The following is a 25,701-nucleotide window of genomic DNA, read 5'->3' as shown; positions in this document are numbered from 1 at the left end:
ACACGTCAATCATACTCAGAAGGCGGGGGGACGGATCACAGAAAGAGCTAGGCTAGAGAATCTTCTCAACAAGGCAAACAGCAGTGCTTGCGAAAACGACTTTTACCCATCCGCATCCAGCATCAACCAGGGGGCCGACGGACGACGTTAAAAACCTGTCAGATTCGTCACATAAATGTTCCTATGGATTACTAATACACTTTCGTCGAACAGAAGTGTTTCTCAACTTGACAGCATAGGTAAGACTGCTTTTGTTCGACAAAGCCATCGGTATTTGGAACAATTTACTAGCTTGCTGCTGCTACCAAGCAAGAACCGACGTTAGCTAACTTGTTAACTAACGCTTCGCTGTGCACAGGAGGATTTTTTATGGAATGAATGAATCAGGAAGGGAGTGCAGAATAAACTTGGTTAGCTCAATAACAAAGTTGTGGAGTGAGTGTTAGCCTGCTAAATTAAGCTGATGAGCCCAGTGAAAGGTTATGCTACTCCGGGGGTGAGTAGTTTGGAGCCTGCTGGATAAGCACCGGACTGTTGTGTTGTTGAGCGGAGGAATCCTCGGAGGGGTTGTCGTCGAACACAGTCTGCCATGGTGTTCCCCGGTAGTCGTCAAAGTGATATTACACCGAACGACACGTATCAGCTGCGGTGTGTTCTTTTGACGAACCGAACGATGTAGTTTAACAGGTTAGTATTGTCGAGCGTTTCTTTTGTGCCACCAGGACCTTCTCACGTCTGACTGGTCCCAGTGTAGGTTCGAGGCATCAAGGAAGGAACTCCCCCCGGTTCATCAGTTGCGGCTCTATTTCACAGATGCGAGGTGGACTATTTTCCCTCTGCTAGAGATGACTTATTTCAGACGTGCGTGTTTTGCACATTTGCGTGACGGCCGACATCACAAACTGAACCAGAGGAGGTTTGACGGGCTTTAAAGAGCACCAGTCCGCGGTCTACGACCGAGAAAGAGACGGTGGCCGTGTATGATATGTTGTTGTCTGTGGCCACTCGCATCGGTTGCTCTGGTGAATCGTCTGGGGCGGATGACATTGTATCCGAGTGAACACCAAGTGCCTGAAATGAGGGCTGCCTGCGACCTTGGCTTCTGTTCTTAGAAAAATGAAAAGACAAAAAACGGTTAGTTATTCGCGCGACGCCGCCGCCGCGTTTTTAAGTCTTCCTCGAGCTTGACCTTGTTGCGAACCGTTTCGACGACTTGTTCCTTTGTCAGAAGCGGTGAGCAGTCAGCGAAATGCCTGACCAGTCGATAGAGGGAACATTTTGTGAATAACGAAAAGTGAGCCGTTCACACTTTGTGCAACTTAACGGCATTGTTGCGGTCACAGCTTTCGAATGACATTTCTATAGGACTGGCGGCGATGAGCAGCCTTATTACCGCTCTATTTTTTTTAAGTGTACTCCGCAAAGAGACGAGGGAGAACAGCGTAAAACGGCCTCGGAGCAGTTCGCATTTTAAAAACCAGAGATTCGCCTTCCGAGAGAGCAATGCTGCTGGCAATGACAGGTGAATTGCGAGCGACGTCCGTACATTTCCACCGCGTTTTTGAGCTCAAGTGTTTTAGCCGACTGTGAGCCACTGAAATGGCGTCATCCGCTGCTTGTGTAGGGGAGTCAGTGCGGTGCTGGCACACACCGCGCTGGCTGGCCTGCTCCGAGAACCGCTTCTGTCACCCCGTGCAACACTACGACATTATCCGTGTGTTGACCGAGGAGGAAGTCGTGTGTTTTGGTAGTTGGGTATCGCTGGCTCGCCATTCTGCCTGGCTGTCGAGAGCACACCGGGCATTACATAAACGGCTTTAAGGGCTCCACGAATGAGAGTGCTCAGCCTGCCATGGGTTACTTTGCAACACGCATATTTGAGGGGCTCCAAAGTCTTTTGTATTGCATATCCAAGCAAGGAAACTTTTAAAAATCTAAAACAATTGAAGCCTCTTTGAGGACTGAAGTCTTGTGCACACGATGTGTTTGGATGTTTGCGGAGCAGCTCTTGTTGAAGTGTGCCGCCCAGGTTTTTCATGGCATCCAGCAGTGTAGCAGGAGAAGTGATGTCATCATAACATGGTCTTGTTGTGGCAGACTAAAGTTGGCTCTGCCTGTGATGCCTAACATCCTCTCAAACCTGTGTTCCAGCCTGGGATTCGTCACACTGGTCACCTAGAGGACTCATAGAGAGATGAAGGTACGTGCAATCCTTTTTCACTAGTATGTGTTTTAACCTATGGTCACTTGTGCATTTGCTGCTAGTGTTTGGTATCCTTCACATTTGAACCGTTATGGCACTGCTAGCCGGGATACGGCGGTGCAGTGCAACCATATCTTTTTTTTTTTGGCACTTCTTTGCTGCAATCAGAATGTGATTTGCAGAAGGAAAGTACTAGCCTCTGAATTTCACACATTTGTTTTCCTAAGGTTAGTACTGTTGTAAATTAAACGCTGAGTTAAAAGGACTGTTCACCCAATAATTAAAAGTCATTATCTTCATTATCTACTTCCACCTCATGATGATGGAAGGGCAAGTGAAAACTTTGTAATAAAGAATTTCAAAGGAAAAGTTGTTACAGTAAAATTATTGCAGTGAAGGGTGACCAATTTTCAAACCTAAAAGAATTAAAATAAAACAATATGATGCCATCCAAAGTCATCAAGGCATCTTGAAGCCTCGATATGCCAGGCTGTTTTGAAAAAATGTTGCTAACATCCTGTTTTTAGCCTCTACAAGCGTAAGTGCTGGGAGCAATAGTTATAGTGATTAGATCAGGATTGAATTTTAATTTTTGGGAGAACTATCCCTGAAAATTCATGTAAGAGAATTTATATCCAAATTATTAGAAAAAAACATGCTAATTAAACACCTGTAACATTGCACATCTACATCTTAGTCCTCTCGGGTACCAAAATTTGGTACAGTTTTCTTTTATGGAATTGGTACTTTTTGCACTGAAAGGAATTGTTCGGCTCCCTTAAAAGTGTGGTGTTTGGTACCCAACCTTATTTGCAGCCTTTGCACGGTTCGATTCAACTGCTTCTTAAATGACTGCTGTAACATAAAAGCAGAAATGTCAACATGAAAACATCACATCATTGCTATTTCATTTAAAGAATTCATCCCTCTGTTCTCATGAACGGGCCCAGTGTGAACTTCTTCTAAATGTCAATGCCGGCCTTATTTAAACACAGCAAGGCAAGCGTCCTGGTCAAAGTAATACATTTATTTTATGATAATTAAGGTTCCTGCAGCTTCTGCTGTATTTGCAAAGACAACCTAGCAAGTGTAATTTTGCCCTTATGGATGGCGAAGCAATGTTATTGAATATTATGTTGACATAGGGCTCAGATGCTGAATGATGTATACGAATTTTGTACAAGTGTTTCCACAAAGAGGGTGCTGTGAATTCAGCTCACTGATGTCCATGCAGATGGTTGAATCCCTATTAATGCATGAAAAGCTGAAGGAGAGAACGGTGAAATGTGCAAACAACTCGACAGCTGTTGCATTGTTCTCCACAGCCCCATTCATTTATGAAAAATCAGTCATCAGTAGTGTGGGCTGTGATGTGTAAGCTATTTAAAGTTGACTTTTAGAAGGCACAAACCACTTGTAGAATCCTGAAATAGAAAAATACGTAAACTGCAGTTACATGACACATATCATTCCCTCCCTGAATTTCAAATAAGCACCAAGCATAATGAAATCACACATAATTTAAAAATGCAATTGAATCCTATTGAAAATGAAAAAAAGTAAAATTAGAAGTTTGGAATTTAAGGTCACACAACAGCAGGCCTAAACCTAGTACATGTCAGTGTTTGAAAACTGTGGCCATTGCGTCACAACTAACATGTTTCTAGGGCTGGCCCAGCTATGGTAGCAGTCCATTATGTTGCCCACCAGCGCTGGGAGTTGAACCAGTGGTTCCAGGGTTGGTTAGGCCTCCTTACATGGGAGGCTGGATGAGGTTATGTGTTGTCATCGCTGCACCAGTGCCTCCTCTGTTGGGTTGTGGTGCCTGCCTCGGGGAGGGGAAATAAAGTGAAAGCGTGACACTCCCAAACAATTTAAATCAAAAAATAAATGTAGCAAATTGATAATAAAAAGCAAAAGGCTCCATCATACAATTTTAGATGTTGTTGTCAGAGAAGCGTTGCATAGCATTTGTTTTCTGTTGCTGTGAGCCATTTAATACCAGCATTTGCCATCACCCTCCTGCCACTTTTCTCCCAAATTGATTGCTATGTTGACAAGGGCCCTACAGACAGGTGGTCAGGGGACCCAGAGAAAACACTAAGTCCTTTCTGGTTGTTGCTAGACTCAGCGGGGCCCAACAGGCAACATGAGGGAGAGGAGTGCACTTTTACTTCAGTGATTAGATGGAGTTTACAGATCTAATGGACTGTTAAAGTGGTTGAAAGGTGGATATACAGTAACGTCTTCATCTTAATATGGAGAACCATCTATTTCCTTCTTTGTGAGTGTGACAATGATCAAAACAGACTTATTGTTATGTTGAGTTGTTAAAAATTAACAGCTCCTAGCAAATTCTAATGAAATTAAGGGCGCTTTTCCACTGGCCCACTTTGCCTCGGGTCAGGTGGGGTTGGGTCGGTATGGATGCTTTTCCACTAGCACTGGGTACCACATCAGCGTGGCTGGACTCACTGGCCAAGAGTTCCCTGGTGTAATTTGTGTGCGACACAACAACAACAATGGATGACATTGAGGCAGCATTATGCCTGTTGCTCAGTCAGTGGTTTTTGCTTAAACTAAAAATAAGGGAGGACAGACAGGCAAGGCTTCAAGTGGCGAAACAGAAAACTCAGGAAAAGTATAAAAGACTTTACCAAGTGATGACCTGTATTCTGGCGAGGCTAAGATGATACGAAATAGATGACGTAAGTGGGTAAGATACCCGATCAGTGCCTCGCTATGTGTTTACTTCACATTTTAGTCCCCACTCAGCTCACTTGGAACCCCAGTGGAGCAGGGACCAAAATAGTAACGGTTAGTACCGTGTTGGGGCCAGTGGAAACGGGGCAAAACCAACTTGACCCGAGCCGAAGTGAGCCAGTGGAAACACACCTGAAGATTCATGATAAAAGAACTTACTTTTAAGAGTTTTATCTGATTTCATGGACATAATATGTCACTCATTACCCTAGAGATTTTACATATGGCTGTTACATGGAGATTCAAAAAAAGCAATGTTGCATAGTTGATTTCAAGTGTATAGCTCTGCTGTAATTTATATTTACTTTGCTGTGAAACAGGTTTTAAATTAGCTTTGTTAAGGCCTTATAAAGCATTAAATTTAATTTCAGAGCGTGCAGCAATCATTCGAATCTGATCTCACTCTGAGATTTACGAGTGCTTGAATGTAAACAGATGCGGTTTTGTGGATGGGATGAGCTGAAGCGTGGTGCTGTCACGAAATCATACGCATACATAGTCAAAGTAACACAATGAGTACCTTTTGTCAACTTTTTTTTGAGACAGAGTCACCAAACTTGTTAAACCTTTTTTTTTTTTAAATCAGATTTGATAGTACATGTAGTTTTTTTTTTTTTTACATGTAATTCCAATTCATTTCCAGGTCAGTGAATGCCCCCCCCCATTCAGTTCAATGGAATATTGTCATTTTAGTCCCAAATAATTGCCCATTGATGTTCCCAAGATGGCTTCCAAGTGGTGAGATTTGCTTCAAAGGAACTTTTTCACAGTTACAGCTGATCAGTGTCCAACACCCCTTTCCACATAGGTTTGTCTGCTGTCTGTAGTCCTGTGTTATACAGAGATTATGCCCTCTAGTATTCACTGTGAGTACACAACACAATGTTCAGTACGCAAGCTATATTTGATTGTATGTATCCATTGATCACACACACACACACACAGAGGAATGGATGGCTCATTAACTTTGCCCTCAAAGAATTGTTGAATAGTACCCAATGAATACAGATTACAATATCTGTTAGAAATGCCCATCCCCTAACCACACGACATGTCCTTCAAAATAACTGATTTTCGAAATACTTTAAATGTCACCTTGAATATTGTCACAGCTTTAGCATAGCTTTACGAAGAGCCTCTATTTTTAATTAGATGTGTGACACAGAAAGTGTAAAACCTGACAGAACTGTGGAGAAACATAATAAAGTAAGCAGAGGACAAGTTCTGTGACTTGAGAGTCGTCGTCAGCTAAATTAAAATCAGCTCTAGTAATGATTTGTATTGTCACGTTGCTTGTGATTGTGGTTCATCAAACTATACCATTGGCCACGAATGGACATGTTACATTTAAAGAGAGTCTGGTTAAAGTGAGACCAAATAATCATGGGCTGTTAAAATAGTTGCTAACACGTTTGTCTTTTTTATTCATACATTTAGCCCAAATTTTGACATTTTTTTGGTTTATCCCATTTTGTGTCAGAGGAATGCAATAGAACTGTTATTGTGGTAACAGGACTGGCAGTGAACATGATAGCAAGGCACAGTGGATACACACTGACTCTAAACTCCCAGTTTTCACACTTAGGATTTCTATAATTGTCCTCCTGAGTCAAGCTTAAAATGTTTTAACTGTTGCTGTTAGTACTTACGGCCATCTTGCTGTTATTATTATTCTCTCGGGGTTGCACCAGGTTAGATGACTATTCAGCTTACACAAAATAGCTGAGAGGAATTATGTTTTCACATTGACATTTCTGCTTTAATGTCGCAGCATTTGTTGTTTTCATAGTGTTATGAGTCGTCGGGCTTCATTGATGCTTGAGGAGGTCTCACTTGTTTTACTTTACTCTGTGTCAGAGCAGCTGCTTAATGCTCTGAATTGTAAATTGCTTTGTAACTAGGAATGCTTTTCATTATGTTCATATGACACTTCAGCTTACGGTCTGCAGCCTTTCAACATCTGCGCACATTTCTGAGCACTGTGTAAATTAGATATGTGTTGGATCATTATTTTATCTCTTAAGCCTGGTCTGACTGAAGACTTGATCTGTCGAGGGCCCGACCAATACAGGATTGATGGGGCTGATACTGCAATTAATGAATGAGAAAGTACAGATGGCAACTTCTAAACTTAATTTATTTGTAAAAAAAAAATTTAAATGACAGCCATAATGCAATTATAAAGCACTTGTACCAAAGACACGTAATGGAAACAGAACAATTTACATTATAATCGTAAACATTACCATCCAAAATTATGGGCATCTGTACACTGAACTGTAACTTCAGTCACTTTGCATGTTGTAATAACCAAAGCTTGACCGTTAGCGGAGTAATCTCTTGTGTGGTGGGCTCTCCAAAGTTTGAAAACAACACGTGATAAGGCAGCTGGTACGTAGAACAAACGCTGGGCTGTAAAAATGAGATTTACGTGGATGTCTGTGAAGATCCTGGTTGTCTTAGAATGGGCAACTAAAGGGCATCTGGTAGTTACTTTTAAGATGTTTAGCCTCTCATCAGGGCATCAGGGTTCCTCAGCTCAGACACTGGAGGGGAGCCTACTTATCCCTGCAGATGAGTTGCTATAGTAATGGTAAAAGGATGTAGAACAGCGCGAACAAGGAATGTAGTTTATTTGTGAGACACATTCTCAGTAGGCTAGAGAGACTCTAGTAGACCACAATAGACTCTTCATCAGTTGCAATACTGTGATTATTCAGTCGCATTTTGTGAGAATTTTTGGAGATGGTAAGACAAAATGGTTGGAGATGGTCTAACCAAGTGCTTCCACTAGATGCCCCCTGCAGCGTTGCTTGTATATAATGTGTGAAGTGGCAGCAAATAGAATAGCTCTTCCTGACCGTTTAGGTGAATGTACCACCGACATGCCTTCAAGTCCACAGATACTACAAACCCTTGAAAGACATTTTAAACCTACGCAGATTGAGAGATTCAATAATTCCAATTTAGTGAAGCATCTCACCAACAGACATTCTGATCTGTTTAGCAGATACGACCAATAATATGACATCATGCCCTCAAAAGAAAGTGACCTATTTTAGAACAAGCAAACCATTTGCACCATTGAAATTGTTGTATTGGTAATGAGATATTTTAGGAAGATATCATCATATCAAAGTCATCATTTTGGCATCATGACAACACAACTAGATTATAATAATTCCATTCGTGCGTTCATCTTTAAATTGAAGCCACAAATGGCAGGACTCATTTTAGCTTCATTTGAATATTGTGAATGATATTACCAAACCATGCACGTCAGGTTAAAAAATAGGATTGTGTTATGTTGCATGTGGATTTATGTGGTACGCCTAAATTTTATGCTGACACTCCACCAGTTACTGATGGAAAAAATTATTCTGGAGGCCTGGATATGTTTCATTTTTGATAAAACGTAACTACAGTTGTTGCTTTTCTCATCATCCGGTTCTGTGAACAAGCTCTTTCTTCTTCTGCTATTTCTCCTCCTCATGTCTTCAGAAATTGACACACGCTGAAGAAATTGATGTTGCATTACCAAACATTTATGAAACACAAATAAATAATGATTTTATAAGGAAAATATTAAACATTTCTGTGAAACATCGAAAACAGCAAGAGGATAGTAACAAATGGGGTTGCTGTGGTACACTGCTGCCATGATATATCATGGTATGAACATGGTATGAACATTGATGGCTATTTAACCATGCACATCTGCTAATCTCCAGTTTTAGATACTGTCAACAGAAAGAATGTAGAGTGAGAATGTATGTGCAGAAAATATTTACAATTTAATTAGGTCTGTAAACTAAAAGGCTTAAGGTAAAAATGAGGTGGTTAGATTTAACCCTTTTTTCTCCCTGTGTCTATTAAACATGGCTAATTGAAAATGATTAACAATTTGCTACGTTGGCTGAGATGACACATTATATAACACATATTTACGCTGTTTTGCCCAGCCGTACCTTTGGGCTAATGATATGTAAATAAGGTGTGTGTTGTTACTATGTCAGTATAATAATCTGAACAGCAAAATTAACCAGTTTTTTCATTGTTAACAGTTGAAACCTTTTGAGACTAATTATTTTTGCTGTGATGTTGATTTTAGAAATTGCAGTCCTTGAAATTAACAGAAGTCCTGAGATCCAGACTGAGGCTTGTTAGACTGTTCCAAATTAGTCAAAAGCACCCAGTTGTCCTTATCTTTGAGTCCATATGTATGGAAAGTGATCAGGAAATAGATTTCTTTAAGATCTTGGGCTTCTGCGACTTGGATAAAAGTTAAATCCATTTCTGATTAATTAGAAACACGGAACCTTTAATTTAGTTTGAATCAGTGGTGACACTGCAGGAGGACTAGACCCGTGGGATTGACCTACATTTTTAGGGAGCAAGTAGATGGACCAAAGGTGTCATTATAGTCATTTTTTCTTTTTAAAAGCTGTCATGGCATTGCCAAGGCAACTCCTGTTGAAACACCAGTCACTGGAATTGTGACTTTGGTTTGGACAAAGAGGTGATTCACAGCAGGATTATTGTATGTGTTAGCGAGGCTGGTAGGGAGTTTAATTCTTTCCTGCATGCCTCTTGCATGTTCCTTTTGTTCAGCTTGCAAGCCTATTTGAAATAGTACACTGAAATGGGTCAAAAAATAATTCTTCCTATACTCTCTTGTGTCTGATTTAATTTAAAACACAAGATTTTGTAAACTCATACAGTTATAAAGTAGTTTTTAATCTATGAATGAAGTGATTAATTGAATAAGTGATTTTTCAACCTGAAATCTAGCGCACCCAAACACCAAACCAAAACTGTTTTGTCAACCCTTTTTATTCACCCGAACATGCAGCAACAGCTGGACAAAAACCTGTTTCTGTTCCTTTTATCCTGCTGCGCTGTTGTGTAACTACATGCAGTTGTCATGCTCTTGTCCTGTACATGTGTGACTTAATTAAGGAGGCACACATTTTTGATCCAACCCTCACCAGTACTGCAACATATTCTTGGGGGGGGGGTTAATGTTGATGTAATTCTATGAAGCATTAGGAGGTGTTTAAAAAGAATACAGGCAGATGATCCACTTCCTCTAGTGGTTAAGTAATAATTGATCATTTTAACTGTAATTGTGTGGTGGCTGTCAATCTGTTTCGTCTGCATGCTCTCAAAATTATACTAATTATTAGTTATTTCTTTTTAATATTATTAATTGATTATGTAATTAAAACAGTGCCAGTGAAACCTCAAATGAGCAGAGAAGCAAATAAATGTGACTGAGATGCATCACCCTTTATTTGCTGAACATGTTTCATCGCATTGTATTCATCTTTTCCACCTCCCCCAAATTAATTTTTTTCAAAGATATTTTAGAGACACCCACTATGTTCTCATGCAAAATGAAAATGTGCATATAACGAGCTCGATGGAAGTGCACCTGCAGTTGTACTTGCATGTGTCATGGTTAGCAACATGCATCTAGTCTCTGCTTCTATATTAACTGACCTAAATGTTAAATGCTTGCCTCAGCTTTGTCATGGTTGTTTTTCTGCAGCTTTAAACTTTGATACTTGACCTGAGTAATAGAATTGTACATGCTAGTTGATCAGCCAGTCTAAGAAATGCACTATAAGCGGCAGCTTATTTTCAACCAGCACTCTGTGTAGTGTGGTGTTAAATTTTTTATGACCTCAGGGTCTTGATTGAGCAGAAACCGAACTCATTTTACTGCTGCCAGTGTCACTCTTGGATATTTTCTTTCAGTGAAGATGGAATGATTTCAAAGCTCTGACTTACGCAGAAATGGTGCCTGTTATGTTCACTGACTAGAGAGGATTAAATACTGAATTGGCTCTGGATGACCAGTAATCAATGAGATGTTTGCTCCTAGTAAAGTGTCTCTGTGACTCATCCGAGTGTTTCTCTCCTGGCTGCTGTCAAACAGATTCCGTTATGTGCACTGATGATATTTTAGAACCTTCTTGACATTTATTTAATTTCTTACACATGTTATGTATTAAAGCGGTGTAAAATTATAGGTGTTTTTTAACAGTTTGTGCTTGTTTTTCTTTATGCCAGCCGCAGGTGTGCTTTGTCACCCTGTGACAAGTCATATTTGTGTGTGTTCAATCAAGCACGTGGGCCTGGAGAGTGTTTTCCACATCCGTGACATTGGGTGAAAATCCAGAGAGCCAGTCTTGATTGTATTATTGTTGCATACAGAGGAAAAAGTGGTGCTGGAGGATCAGGATAAATACTGAATCTGCTATTTTCATGACAGTATCTTAGGTGAGAGCAGTGTTTGTCGGTTGCATTGGGTTCAGCATATTTTGTGTCTGCAAAAGGATGTTACACCTCCCCAAAGGCAGAGGAATTCTGCCTGTCTGAGCAGAGAGAACACATTGTCTTTCATTCAGCTCTGGCAGGGGCCACAAAATAAAAAAGAAGTCAGTGTTTTTCTGCAGACAGTTGTAGGCTAAATGACAATCTAATCCAAAGAATGGAATTTTCTTTCACTGAATGAATGGGGGAAGGGAGGCAGAACATTGGAAACAATGGAGCATCCTTTTTATTGTACTGATGTGTGTGTGTGTGTGTGTGCGCGTGCGCGCGCCCGTGCGCGTGATGATGCCTGTAAACCTGTCCTCAGTAGTGTCTTGACACCTCAGAGAGGTTTGGCAGGCAGGCGCAGTTGTCTAGATAGCCGGAGCTCTCCCCTCTGTGTCAGTAGCATGACTCTTCTTTTAAGAAGAGGAAAGGAACAGGCTTGGAGCAAACGGAGACAAGTGCTCGTATACAAGAGTAACTGGAACAGTAGTGTACGCAGGAGCAGTCCAGCTTTGTGACTGACAAGAGAGTGGCTTAGCCAGTGGAAATGTCCGCTGTTGTGTAAACCTAGTGTTGGTTTGGGCAGCTGGTGCTGAGGCCAGTCTGCACTAAAGACTAATGAGGGGTTTATCTGAGAGGTGGGGAGGCTGAAGTGTATTGGAGTTTACCCCTGAATCCCATCTGTCAGAATCCTGGAGCCACTGTAGAAGACGACCCCCTGTCCTCCTGGTTTGACTGTGTTTGTGCTCCCATTTAATTTGTCGAGTTGATTTTTAAGCAAACTGGATATATGGTATTGTCAACATTATGCATGGTTTTAACCAACAAAAAGAAACATCAGCAAAACATGGAGAGAGGTTTTGAGGAATTCCAATTAGTTGGACAAGTTGTAAATGTTCTGAAGCACCATCTAGTGTGGGATATGTTGCTGCTGTCCAGAGAAGAAGACGGTCTAGGAATATCTGTGAAGGCCACTGTTAAAGCTTTGTTACGTCAGAGCTGATTCAAAATAGGGGTTTCCATCTTTTGTTTTCTGCATCTGCTCATTTAAAAACAAACAAATGTGACTCAATGATCTTAACAAACAGCAAAGTGGGGATCAGTTACTGATCTTAGTGATTCCATTTCTCTGAAGCACATGGAGCATATGCTCCTCCAACTATCACATTGTCTTGACAGCATCACAGATCATCAGTGGATCTCATTAGTTTTATCTGTTAAACTACAGAAACGACGCATTCCTTCAAACCCCCACCCCCCGGTTGTCTGTGTGGTTGGTTTTTCATTGATGAATAAAATGCATAAAGTTGGGAGTAATTTGGATCAATTTCACCTTTTCTCTGGTGCGCTGCTGTATTCCCTTTATGAAAATAGCAAATGGTGGAAGAAAATAGTTTGTGATATAAATCAAATAGTATTGTAAATCATCTGTGTAATTAAAAGTAAGAGTGCCCAATGTAGCATAAAAATATCAATTTCAGGTGCAACATGTGCAGGCTTCCCTGTGTGTGATTCAAAACTGTCATGATGCAGATCTTGGTAGAGATATGAGAGACACAGGCAGGAAAAGGCCATTTCTGACAGCAAAGCCTCAAATTACTTGGTCAAATTATGAAGAAGTGCTTTCTAATAATTAGCTGACATGAGTCAAACATGTTGATGCTGTAAGAATGATCACTCCATGATGTGAAACAAAGACGCTCTGTGTGATCAGAGAAGTCTTGATACGATTTTGTTGCTTTATTGAATTTATTTGCTCCAAATCAGCATGCATGTGTGTGAGGACATGGCCTGTCAGGGGTCCTCCACTTCACAGTTTTATCAGGTCGCTTCTGCCGTAGTTGGCTAACTGTGGGGTCCTCTGATCCACCACATTGATGCCATTGCTGCACGCTCCTATTCATTCTTTTTCTCTTCTATTAATGCCAAAGGAGATGGTGCAAAATAGTATTTTCCTCCATGCCTGTGCTGTTGCAACCTCTAGTTGCGAAAGTTTTTATTTTGTGCCAACTTTCCAGTTGCCTTTGTTGTGTTTCCTGATTGGGAAGGGAGAGGTGGTCCACCCTTAGAGCCTATTTATACTAGTTAGCATTTTCAAATCAAGGGGTAAAAGTTAACGTCAGAGAGGATGGAGCATGGTACTCGTGCATGGGTGCTAAGTTTCACATTGTTTGGGATGTACAAAGGAAATATCTTGGGAGTTTTTCGTACGGACGATTGTGTATGTCGTTCTTCAGATTTAATTGTACCACATGTTTCAGGATGAAATCCATGGAAGTCTTTGTACATAAGGTAGGTCTAGATTCAAACTAGGGATGTGAGAGACAGGTTTTTGCTTGTCAAGATTTCAGAGGCATTTACCAAAAACAGTGCTGTTAGTTTAGTCACTGACAAGTTAGCATAAATGGTTTGAATTGTCAGAATTTTACAGAAAAAGGTAAAGCCTCCTCTGGCAAAACCATGATAATAAAACAACACTGCTTTTATTTTGAAGGCAAGACCACTGCAGTGGAAGTGCTTTTTGTACAGCAGTAGAAGTGATTTTTGTATGCTACTGTTCCAGGATGAGTCTACCCAGGGAAAAATAGCTCAGATTTTTAGGCATCACTTTTACCAAGGGGTGTAATGATTCATTCTTTGATTCGTATTATGATTTGTGGTTACTGATATGATTTAAGGATGATATTGGTTCATTAAGAGCGATATGATCTGAAACAATTCAGTGACTTGAAATCGATTCAGTAACTTCTTAGCCAAAAATTCTACCAGTGTGACTGTTTCCTAGATTGTCAGGGAATCAGGCATACATTGATTATGGATATAAAAAAAACAAGTAAAATATCAATGGCAAATGCATTCACATTTTAGTTGACTAAAGTGCAACCAACACTTGAGGTTGAATTAATGGGAAGTTAACCTGGTCAGCTCTCATTTTCAATAAAAGTACAGTGAGAGTGCAACCAACATTTCAACAGTAGTTTTACCTTATTCTGCTTTTGATCTTCAGCATAAAAATAATACAATATTTAATAACAAATTTAAAGTGCAACCAACATCTTGCCAGGTTGATTTAATAGTAGGATTCCGTGCTATTTTTGCTTTTGTTCTTGAACATAGAAAATAATACAATATTTAATATCAAATTTAAAGTGCAACCAACGTATTTTCAGGTTAATTTAAAAGTAGGGTTACCTGCTATGTTCTTTTACATGTCCTACAAACAGTGAATTACTTAGAACAGCTCCATCACTGCTGTGTTTCCACACACCGGACCGCAATTGTAGCTTGATAATTTCTCTCTCGCTTCATCTCCTCCGTCATCCGCCATGCTATGTTTTGTTGTTCTGAAATTCACGTTGCTGCTGGTGCGTGGCGATGACGTCACTGACAGGCAGACCAAAGCAAGTACTATTTAACATCTTTATCAGTAAATGTACTAAAAAAACACGTTTATATGAATTCTACCATGCTTAAATCTAGTATATTATTTCTTTGTATCGATACAATCGATTGATCACATTTTAAAACAATGTTAGATTGATATGTCATCTGGAAGGCCAACTTGCTGAGCACAGACCAATGTAGTTGGATCATAGGAATATAAATTGATACATGGATGTAGTAGATGAATCATTACACCCCACCTTCACTGTCAACATGAAAACGCATTGAAAGTTGCTTTGGTAGCACACAAACAGTCACATCCCTAATTAAAATACATGACAGCAATACAGAAAAGTCCAATATACTTGGCAAGGAGTGGCTCAAGTATTACAATACCGACTCATCACAGTATTCCTTTAATGAAGCATCAATGGTGGTAACGTCCAGTCCTCATGAAGAGAGGAGTGCTGGTGTTGCTGGTGATATCTGCACAGCCTAGACTCCCAGCCTGACCAGTACACACACAAGTGTTTGATCCTGAATGCTGAAGCCAAGTGGCAGTTCTTGTAGACTTTTTTTCTTTGTGTTTGTCGGCTTCTGTTTAGTTATTTCATCCCTCTCTAGAGTTTGCTCTTATGCTGTATGTTAGTGTTTACAAGAGTGCAGTGGGTTATTTTTGATCGTGGACATAAGATGAATCGTGTTACAATAAAATCAGGAAAAATCAGGATTTATGCGTTACAAAATACTCTTATATCTTTTGACTGTCACAGAGGGATTTTGAGAGGAGCATCCAAAAATCCAAGCAGCTGGATTTAGTGTGTCGTTCTTCTTCAGTGGTGTAAGTCCTGCTCACCACTGGTTTAGAGGCAACCTTGATCTTCAAAGTGATTCTATCTCATAAAGTCTAAAAAAGAAAGGGGGGGGGAGCTAACTGTATGAAATGTAACAGATAACATCTTTGGAGAGTGTTTTTGCAAAGCACTAAATGAAGAGCACTGTCTGCCACTGTGGCTAACAATGTAAAAGTGTTACACAGCGTGTTCATTCATCGGGCAATAATCTACTCGATTCATTCATCTTTCTAGAAGATGTCTTTTTGTGATTGTAGTTTTGCACATTAGAGGAAGGATCTGATGTTTTCTTGGTCCACAATAACATCAGTGAAAACTTAAGTTCAAACCTGTCTAAATATTAGCTAAGTACGCAGGAGATGTATTGGAATTTGCCTTCATGTGTCTCGTCAGCAGGAAGTGTGCCAGGTCTCAGAAACATGTCTTAATATCAAACCGTAGGTCGCCCCCCCCCCCCCCCCCCCACTGCAGTCATCACTACATTTCATGCCCCACAAGCCCAGTCTGCCTTGTTTTCTCTATGTACCCTAGCTTTCGCAAATCTGTCCTGAAAAGGGAGGGGGGGGGGGGGGGTGATAAACATCTGATGATGACTGAAGATGCAGTAGTGAAGTGGCCTTTTTACTCGATCCCTCAGCGGCTTGTTTTCCAATACCCAGAGCAGATGGTATGTGTTTTCCATGGATGAATCACTGAGCCAGCTGGGTGAGGTGTAGCTGGCCTAGACTGTGTGAAGCTCATATGTGTGTCGTGTGAATACTCTTGCCAGGAACACATATATATAATATAAAATATAAGGAAAAGCTTCGAATTCATTAACTTTTTTTCCTGTGTTCTCCCAGACTCTGGAGGAGCCCCCCTACTTGACAGTAGGGACGGATGTGAGTGCCAAGTACCGAGGGGCTTTCTGTGAAGCCAAGATTAAGACTGCCAAGAGGCTAGTCAAGGCCAAGGTAAGTCACATTTCAAAGTATTGTGATCCAGTTTTAAAAATAAAGGCTATTGTCTGCCTGTGTTCTGTGTGAAGGGGGTGTGAAGTTGGGCTTTTGTTGCTGTGCTAAGCAGCTACACTCTGGATCACACAGCATTACTACATCCACAGATGTTGGATCACAAACACTCACACACACACACGCACTTGTGATGGATTGTTTGGGTGTACTGTGAGTAAGAATGTTAGCTTTCTTTCTATCTTAATTTTCACGTCTGATGTTGGCAGATATCCATCTGTGTGGCTTGCATGGTGGTTTGGGTTGTTAGATGTGCTCAAACAATTGGAAAACTGATCAGGGGCCCAGCTGTGACAGATGCCAAGTCTGGCCTAGCCCACCAGGTATCCATCACATCCTCAGGCATCCTTGCGTCTTCCACGCTGTGTAGCCGTGCGAATGCTGTTTCTCCTACTGGGTTTATGCCTCGCTAATGAAGGCATTGCACGATACACATAGTACAGTATTTCATTTCCCAGTGGGGTTGGAGCATCTGGATAATACAATAGAGACAGATCGCTTGTCTGTCCTCTGCTGAAGTGTGTGGGAGGAACAAAGATTAGATGCTGGCTTTTCACTGTGTCAATGCACTGTAGTTCCCCCTGGAGAGACAAAAGAGCAGCAATGATCTGCCACTGCGCCATCCCAGCTTGAATCGTCGACTGACGTGTCTTTTTGTCTCAGACGATGTGACAAAGTAGACCACGAGATGTTCATAGTTGCAGTTGTGTGGGGTAGAATGAAGCTAAAAAGACAGTCTGAGCTCATAAATGAATTAGCATACTAATTGGCTGAGTGTGGGGTTTGTTTTTGGGGAGCTGTAAAACGCATGTGAGCTCAGTTACACAAACGTTGAAACAGCAATTATTCACTGGTGTTTGTGAATCTGAATCCTCCACTCTAATGAATTCCTCTTTAGCTCTTTGGTTCATTAATCCTGGCCCGCTTGTTTAACACAGTCGATGGATGCAGCATATGGCGCTGGTGTGTTTTAGCAGCTCTAAACTGAGTGAAAATATCCATGTGACATTTTTATTTATGATAATGATCTGTAAAAAGTCAATTAGCCGCACACCAGCTATATCGGTGTGAAATGTTCAACCCGGACCAACACTGCACGACAGTAACAAGTGTGTGCTGCATCATGAATTTAATGTGCTACTTTTGAATCAGTTGGTGTGTTTGTGTTCATTATAAATCTAGTGATATTTTTGTATGACTGATTTGGTGCCAGAATATAAATAAAATACTCATTTTATGAGCTGGTCCTCATCTACTTCACTTATGAATAACACGAGTTCTGTGTGAGCGAATTAGATAAAATAATTTCTGAGTTTGGCTAAAAAATGACTTAAAACGATTGTCAAAATATTTTGAATTAAATTGATTACAATATTTCTATCTATCAACGTATAGATCTCTTTCAAGGCTTTTCTTTATTGCAGAAATTGCTGCCTTGCCCTCTGAGTTCAATCAAACGCGCTCTTGTTTGATTTACTAATGGGGGAAACGTCGCCCTCCAGTTCCATTCTACTGTATTTAGAGGCTGTATGTGAGCAAACAAAATCAGTGGTTGACACACATGAAGGGGAAGAGCGAGATTGAGCAACACACAGTGAAGGGGAGATGCAGCCATAAGTTGAATCATTCAGATCTGTTGTATGATTGGCAGGCCATTCTTCCCATGATGAGAACTTTTCAGATCTTTAAATGTTGCCGAATTAGGTGTATTTGCTCTATTTGAACACTTTTAGCACTTCCACACTACTCTGGATAAAAAAAATCAGTCATCAGTTCATCCTGTATCAGGTTACAAGTCCTGAAAGCAAAGTCCTCTTCTGATTCTTTGTAGCCAAATGAATTGATTTTATTTTGTATTTGATGGGGGTTGGGATGATTTTACCGTGTTGGATCAGTCGTAGTATTTGCTTAAATCTCAAGACTGTATGCTAATGATATGATTGTGACTTCCCTCTTTCTGATTTATGATGAAATCGGCCCGTTATTGGTATTGGCAGATAATATCGTTCCTTTTTCTTTTTAATATACCACTATCTGTCCCATTTTGCTGTGGTTTCTTTTTTCCTCATCATTAACGATAAAGAAAGAATGATAAAAATACGATTTATAACCTTTTCTTTGCCATTTTATGAAGAAAAATGTTAGGTTTTCAAATTTATATTGCTAACATGTTTTCCCCTGTGCAAAACTTGAGCATCATTTAAACTTGATTTGTACTGATAATAGAAGTATTGGTAAATATCAACTACTGGCCAAATTGGTTGTAAAATATAGGCATTTCAGACATTGGTGAAAAAAGTCCAATATCATTTATTTCTCTCCTCTCTCCTTGCTGCTTATGACCAGAAAGCACATAAATATTAAAATAATCACAAATGATGTAGTCCACTTAAAAATGTGCTATATTGAAACAGATTAATTACAAATCAAATACCTGTATCGATATATCTGTAATTCACGTACTTGATACATGACTCACAGCACTGGTCATTGTTCCCTGTCCACATGGATCGTAGCTGGGCTGTGAATGTACTGCAGCATGCCTACACTGTAAAAGTGAAGCAGTAGCTGTTAGGGTGGCAGGTGCTAAAGCAGGACAGTAGCAACTTGTAATTTGTGTAAAGTGAGTGTTTTAAGGGGTGAAGCTAATGTTGTTGTTGTTGTTGTTTTTTAAATAAACTTAATTGTAAGGCTTTATTTTTAGAGGGCTCCTATAATCTACTCTGATGATTGAAAGAACCACGATTGTATGAACTATAGGGAAGTACCTTTATGATAACCGTGAAAAAATACCACTGTATCACAGTATTGTGGATCTTTATATGTTGTTTGTCATAAAATATAGAACAATTATGTAATAAATTCATCATTAGATTTATGATTGTCTTTTGTTATATAGTGTGGACACTGTACACAAAGAACAATTGTCTCAGAGAGCACACACAGACACAGACACACGCACACACAGATGTGCGTGCGCACCAATTTGCGCAGAGCAGACTGCACCACACAGCATGTGCAGACTCCTTATCACCAAAAAGGACGGAACACAACCACAAATGGCAAACACAGAAACCAAGGAACAAGTACCACATCAACAGAATCTGAACAAGTTTATAAAACCAGACGGGCAAAATGCCACGCGCCTGACACACCGCTAGAGGAAATCTCCCCCGCACAGTCCAGCAGTAAAAAGAATCCCAGGACTGTATAAAAAGGCCTCCCCTCGCAGTCACTCTTTGCTTGCATGTTTTGCATGTCGACTGACCTTCACTCCAGGCAAGCCGTCTGTGCTGAAAAATCCAGCCGTCTTTTTAGACAGGGTAAAGTTGTTCTTGGGGCTCCTCACCTGCACCTCCTTAAGCCATTATCATGTGAACAACATGTAAACAACATAGGACAGTCCACGACACTTCTAATTGCCCTAGGCAGGTCCAGGCATGCTGTCTGCAATGGGGGGGTTGCATAAGCTGTGCCAGCAGCCAGGGCACATCCTTTGGCTGGAGGTGTGACAGCAAATCCTAGTGGTTTTGATACCGTGACGTTTTCAAACCACATCCCTTCGCTACCCTGATAAACCCATTCAGCTCACATTAATCCACTGGACTGAAGTCAGAATGGTTGGATGTCCAGTATTTGTTGTGAAGCCTGTACAGTAACAGACTTAACTGGGCTGAGTTTTTCAGAAGGGTCAGGTTTTATTGATGTTCTCTTGCTTGGTTCTGTCTTCTGCCTCCTGCTGTTCCATTTGAAGAAAGGAATTCCTCTATTCTGGGGAAGGAATGTTGTGATGTTTGTACCTGATGAAATGCTGCCTCAGGAAGCATTTTATTCCCTTATTTTATGACCCCACGGTTAAACATCATCTTTACAGTATTTGTTATGTTCATTTACGGTCTTGCTCTTCCTTCTCAGAGACTTTGATTGCCGTTTCTGCTGCTATTATATTGGACACTGAATGAGAGGGTGTTGTGAATTTGTTACCTGGAGGCTTTTTTTTCTCCAAGAGGTGGTGTTTACACTTTGAGCCAATCCCTTGGATTGATATTAGGACTGAACCAGGCTTATTTTATGAGATCAGTATCTGCAACCATAAGGCTTATCTAAATCAGATTCTGTCATCACTCTGCTGTTTTCTCCGGCTGGGCCGCCTGTGTTGCAGATCTGCTCTGCTCACCACAGCTGGCCCCTACCAGCTTTTTTTCTGCAGTTGAGAGTGAGAATTTGTGTGGGAGCACAAAAAGTTATTTTGGCACTGAGTTCAGTCACTGAGGTTGGCAGAATGTACTGATTCACTTCGCTCTGACACTGATTGTTCTAAGCAAAGACCAACATAGGCAGCATCTAGGTAGCAGCTCCTCAGCTGGCACTGACAGCTGCTTTTGCTGGGTTAAAATGACCTACAGTAGCAGGTTGTGTCAGCTGCAGCTAATGAATGCCACTTCTGTGAGTCACTTGATGATGGCCAGATCTAAACTTGTTAAATCTGCTGGCCTGTACTCACTATCTTATACTGCTGCACTACTTTGAAAGGAGTTTTTTTTTGTTGTTGTTGTTTTTTTTAAGGTCAACACAGCCAACAACTGGTGTAGGGGTGCTCAAATAGGGGTGCAGGAACTGGTGGAGCCACGGCATCGGGATGGATTAGCACTGAGTTGTTCCACTCAGTGGAATGAATGAGTGCTCTGATACCATTGTGCAGACAGTCATTTCATTCAAATTTATCACGGTTCCATATTTTTTGTTCCTCCTTCTGATATTGTGGTTGATAAAATGTGTCTGGGAGTGCTACATGACCAAATCTCATATCCTGATAACAACATATGATGATACAGTAAATTTACTGCACATTCACAGACTAAATAGTTGATCTAATATCCCCAACTGTAAAGGCTTATTTCTTATAGTTCTAAAAAAAATGAATGATTTACTCATAGATTAATACAACTTTCTTTCTGTCAGTAGTCCTTTGTGACAAATTTTCTCTTTACACAAACGGAAACATTTAATCTTAATTTCCAAACAAATACAATTATAGACCTAAAATGCAAATATCTTGAATTATATCATAACCAAATATACCTATTGTGGGTTTCCTCATCTACTGTGGTTTGTCACACTTGGCATAAACCAGGAAACTCAACTTGTGTCAAGTGTTTATTCTGAACCATGCAAATGAGCAGCAACGACAGTAGTCCTTCCATCTTTGCAATTCTTTATCCCACAGTGTTCCGTGAGCTAATGTCTGAGGTTTCATGTATCTTTTTCACACCAATGTACCTGTCATTTATGTTTCAACAATTAAAAACAAAAAAGTGATTATTTTAACTGATGTTGCAATTGCAGTTTTAGTCACAATATTCTTGTTTCATTCACATTTTAATCAAAATTTAATCATTGGATTGGTAATGGTTGCTTTTTTTTTTTTCCCTTTTTTTTTTTTTTTGCGGGGATTTGTACCAAACAAAGATGTCTTCTTATGTCTTAAGACCACAATTTGCAGGCTTTCTGTCTTTATATTATTTGAGCACCTGATTGTTGAGGAGGTTAGCACTGTTTGAGTCAGCTGTTGGTACATTTTGGTGTGTCTTTGACTTCTAAAAACCAAACCATTTCCATAACACAGAAGAAAGCCATAAGTTTTTATAAGTGAGTGCCAATCAATCAATTAACCAATGAAATTTTACTCATAATGCTCAAAATTTTAAAAATCGCAATTTGCCACTGGGGACATTCCAATCTGTGAATAATACAATATCCTCCCTGGCTGTAGACCCTTGATCACGGTAAGGAACAACTTCCTAAAAAAAATCAAAATGAAACAGGCAGGAACCTCAGTAAGAGTCACAGAGGAGGATCCTTATCCCTGCACCAACAGACGTGCAACAAATGCCATAAGTGCAGAACAGATCAACACAATCACAGAATGCAAAACAAAGTGACAGTTCATAACTACAAAAACAATTTGTTAGCTTGTCCTGCTGCTTTGCTGTTTTTTTTTTAACTGCAGTGCCTTCAGGCAGTGGTGTGGAGGATTTTAAAGCATTATAAAATACAGTCATAACGTATTGATTTAAAACACAATGAAATAAAAGATGGAAAATAATTTAAAATGATTGACGTTCTTATATTGTCAAGTGATATGTACCGTCATACCCCACAGCCAGAGGGAGAGCTTTTTTGGACTCAGAAGGGGAGTGAGCCAGATAAAGTTAGAGAACCATGGCTCTTGTAGGTCCGAAGTCTCTCTCCTCTAGTTCAACTTTCACTCATATCCATAATTGCATCTCGTAAACCTTTGTCGAACCAGCAGTTCCGGTATTTAACCCAGAAGCTTGTGACAGATAAATTGTCTTATTTCTAGTAGCTGCAGTTGATATTTTAACATGACTCAGACACACTGAAGTAAATATGGAATCATATTCTGGATTAGGACGCCCCCAGCGTATCACTGAGTTGGGCTCCTGAATAGGTAGATGATCCCAAACTGAATCATGATCAGTAAAAATGAAAACCAGTTTAGTAGCACAATAATTCTATTATTTTGCTAGCCCACAATCTCAAAGGTTAATTTCCCCCAGGACACTGAGGGGAGAAAAGCCTTTTTCAATATACAGTGTTGGGTGGGGGAATCTGTTTACTAAACAGAATCTGTGCTTCTGGCTGCTTCGACACTTTTCACACATGAGAAAATATGTGAAAGTGTGTGTGTGTGTGTGCGCGCGCGCCTGCCTGCCTGCCTGCCTGCCTGCCTGCCTTCCTTTTGGTCTTCCCTGTCTCAGTGTTGCCAGGTCGCCATGCAGATGCAAGATTACCTCTCAGCTTGATCAGATTATGATCTACTGTGGCTCACTTAGGGGACGCTCCAGATGCAGCTAGCAGTGGGGGAGGGGGTGGTCAGTTAGCATGGCCCTGACATTCATAATTGAAATCTGCCACAGTTGGCGCCAGCAGATGCGACTGTGACCGGGCAGCTGTCAGTTGGGGATCAGTCCCTCAGCTATGCAATGAAACACTCTCAGTCACATGTGCTGCTTGTGTAAAGATGCCAAGAACTCCTTATTTTACGTTAAACTGTCCGGATTTAAAAAACAAAAACATGCCGCACACAGTCCATCATTGTAATCAGTGCAGCCCGGTGATGAAGTCCAGCAATATGCTGCCGCTGTGATGTGGGAGATTGATGTGGTCTGGTCAGCCCCTTGGGGAATTGTTTGTTTACTCCTTTGCTGATTCTCCTCCCCATTGCCTCCCACTTCCACCAGGTGACCTTTAAACCAGATCTGTCCACGGCCGAGGTTCATGATGAAAACATCAAAGGACCCCTGAAGGTAAGACTGGACAAAACATACATGTTGTCATTATATACTCGTTGCTTTATTTAATTTGTTTCCACCGGTAAGAAATTAAAGTATAGAATGACTTTGACTTATGCGTATTTTACTTGCTGTTCTCTCTAAAAAAGAAAAAGGTTCAAATTGGTTCTCCACATACTACCATAGGGATTGCAGTTTAATTTTCAGTCAATTATGTTTCGTGCTGAAGTAATATGGTTGTCTGATTACTTTAGAACACATTACCTTTACTATTAGAACAGACTAACAGTCAGCATCTTTAGGCTACCCAATAACAGAACTGCATATGTCCCACAGGTGGGTGCTGTAGTAGAGGTGAAGAATCAGGATGGAGTTTACCAGGAGGCCACAATCAATAAGCTGACCGATGCCAGTATATATACTGTTGGTGAGTCAATATCAGACACTCGCTCCCCTCTTTCAAAGACTTGTTCTCTCTCTTCAGCTGAGAGACATGCTTGTGTAAAAACAATCCCATACAGACCGTAGGTTTAATTAGAATTAATTACATAATTAATTAATGGCAGCAGAGATTTGAAAACTATTTGACATGTAGTATGAGTAAAAAACATACATGTGGCGCATGTTGCAGCATTTATGTATTTGTATTTTTTTGTGCTGCTATTCCTTTTCACAACATGTAATAAACATGGAGAGCCTGTGGACACCAAGTATTCAGGTATAATTATGACCCATTTGTCCTTGAAGCAAGTCTTTTGGTGTGCAACAGTCCAGTGCCTTCAAAATGTGTCCCCTGTTCTCTACTGGTTGGGACTAGAGGGGGGCCAGTGCTTGTGGACCTCTACCTTTTTCTTCCTCAGCTATGCCTTTGCCGTGGATGCAGAATAGGATTTTGTTTTGTCTTCATGAAATATTTATATACGTCCCTGGAAAAGATGTCATCTTGATGCGGCATATGTTGCTCCAAAATCTCAGTGCACTTGAACACAGTGCCAGTCCTCCTTGATACAAACCCCTCACCATGAGAGCATGGCTGTAGGGTGTATTGGGGTAGCGGTCAGGGGGGACCGTTTATTTTAAAGTAAAGTCCAGAAGTGCAAATACATCTGACCCTAAGACATTGGTCAACTGAGTGATGGTAGGAACAGTAAAGGTTTGCTGAAGTAACCCTGACAGTGTTATCACGAAGATCGATGATTCCCAAACTAGGACCCCCCAGGGGTACACGCAGTTACAAACAAATCTGCAAAGACTTGCTCCCACGCTTCCTCTGTTTTTCCCTGACCCTAATCCTTGTTACTTCTCATGCCTAAAGCCACCAAGTACTAGCCAATCAGCAGGTCATCTGGGGATGTGCATCCAGTATGTTAATTTCCTTCTTCATTGAAAAAAATTAGGCCCTTTAGCACAGAATATATTGCCAAACTTGCTCCAAAATGGTAAAATGGATAAAAGGATCTGGCCTCACGTCTGTGAAAGCAGCAGCGGACTCAGTGCATCAACTGAGGACAGAGTCCCAACTGTCAAAACCATCTGCTTGGGGGGCCTTTTTCTGACATAGTTAGCATTATGTGAGCAGTACTTGCCTAGCCATTGGTGGCGCTATCACCATCTGAAGAGGTAGAAGGGTACACAGCAGAAGGGTTAATGTTTCATGGGTCCAGGACTTTAAAAATTTAGTGAATGACTGACCTACATCAATGCCAACAGTATTCAGCTAAGGTTCTTATAGCACCATAAAATTGATTTAATATTTGATTTAATCATTTATGTCAGACGTAAATTAACAATTGTATCGGGATTGTTCCCATTTCTTCACCACCAGTTATCACCGTTGGCACCAATTT

General features: G+C 40.6%; 1 protein-coding gene across 7 annotated transcripts in view; it reads left to right on the top strand.

The window, feature by feature from the left end:
* The first annotated feature begins 25 nt into the window (after window positions 1–25).
* The window catches only part of arid4b (AT-rich interaction domain 4B), a 53,039-nt gene continuing 27,363 nt past the window's right edge, over window positions 26–25,701 (top strand). For 3 of the 7 annotated variants that reach the window (XM_086180985.1, XM_086180986.1, XM_086180981.1), the window contains exons 1-5: window positions 26–239; window positions 2,152–2,200; window positions 16,371–16,481; window positions 23,804–23,869; window positions 24,191–24,281. In XM_086180985.1, the coding sequence (XP_086037111.1) occupies window positions 2,195–2,200; window positions 16,371–16,481; window positions 23,804–23,869; window positions 24,191–24,281 (274 nt within the window). In that variant the 5' untranslated portion in view covers window positions 26–239; window positions 2,152–2,194. Of the gene's footprint in view, window positions 240–601; window positions 688–877; window positions 1,135–1,199; window positions 1,523–2,151; window positions 2,201–16,370; window positions 16,482–23,803; window positions 23,870–24,190; window positions 24,282–25,701 lie in introns of those variants that run through there. The other 4 variants (XM_086180987.1, XM_086180984.1, XM_086180982.1 and 1 more) reach the window with 4 other exon arrangements.

The sequence above is a fragment of the Aulostomus chinensis genome, chromosome 16 (assembly GCF_037954235.1).
Source record: "Aulostomus chinensis isolate RoL2024-O1b breed Wild chromosome 16, RoL_Achi_v1.0, whole genome shotgun sequence".
Lineage (NCBI taxonomy): Eukaryota > Metazoa > Chordata > Actinopteri > Syngnathiformes > Aulostomidae > Aulostomus > Aulostomus chinensis.
Note: the sequence above shows the minus strand (reverse complement) of the source record. Positions and strands in the feature narration are given on the sequence as shown.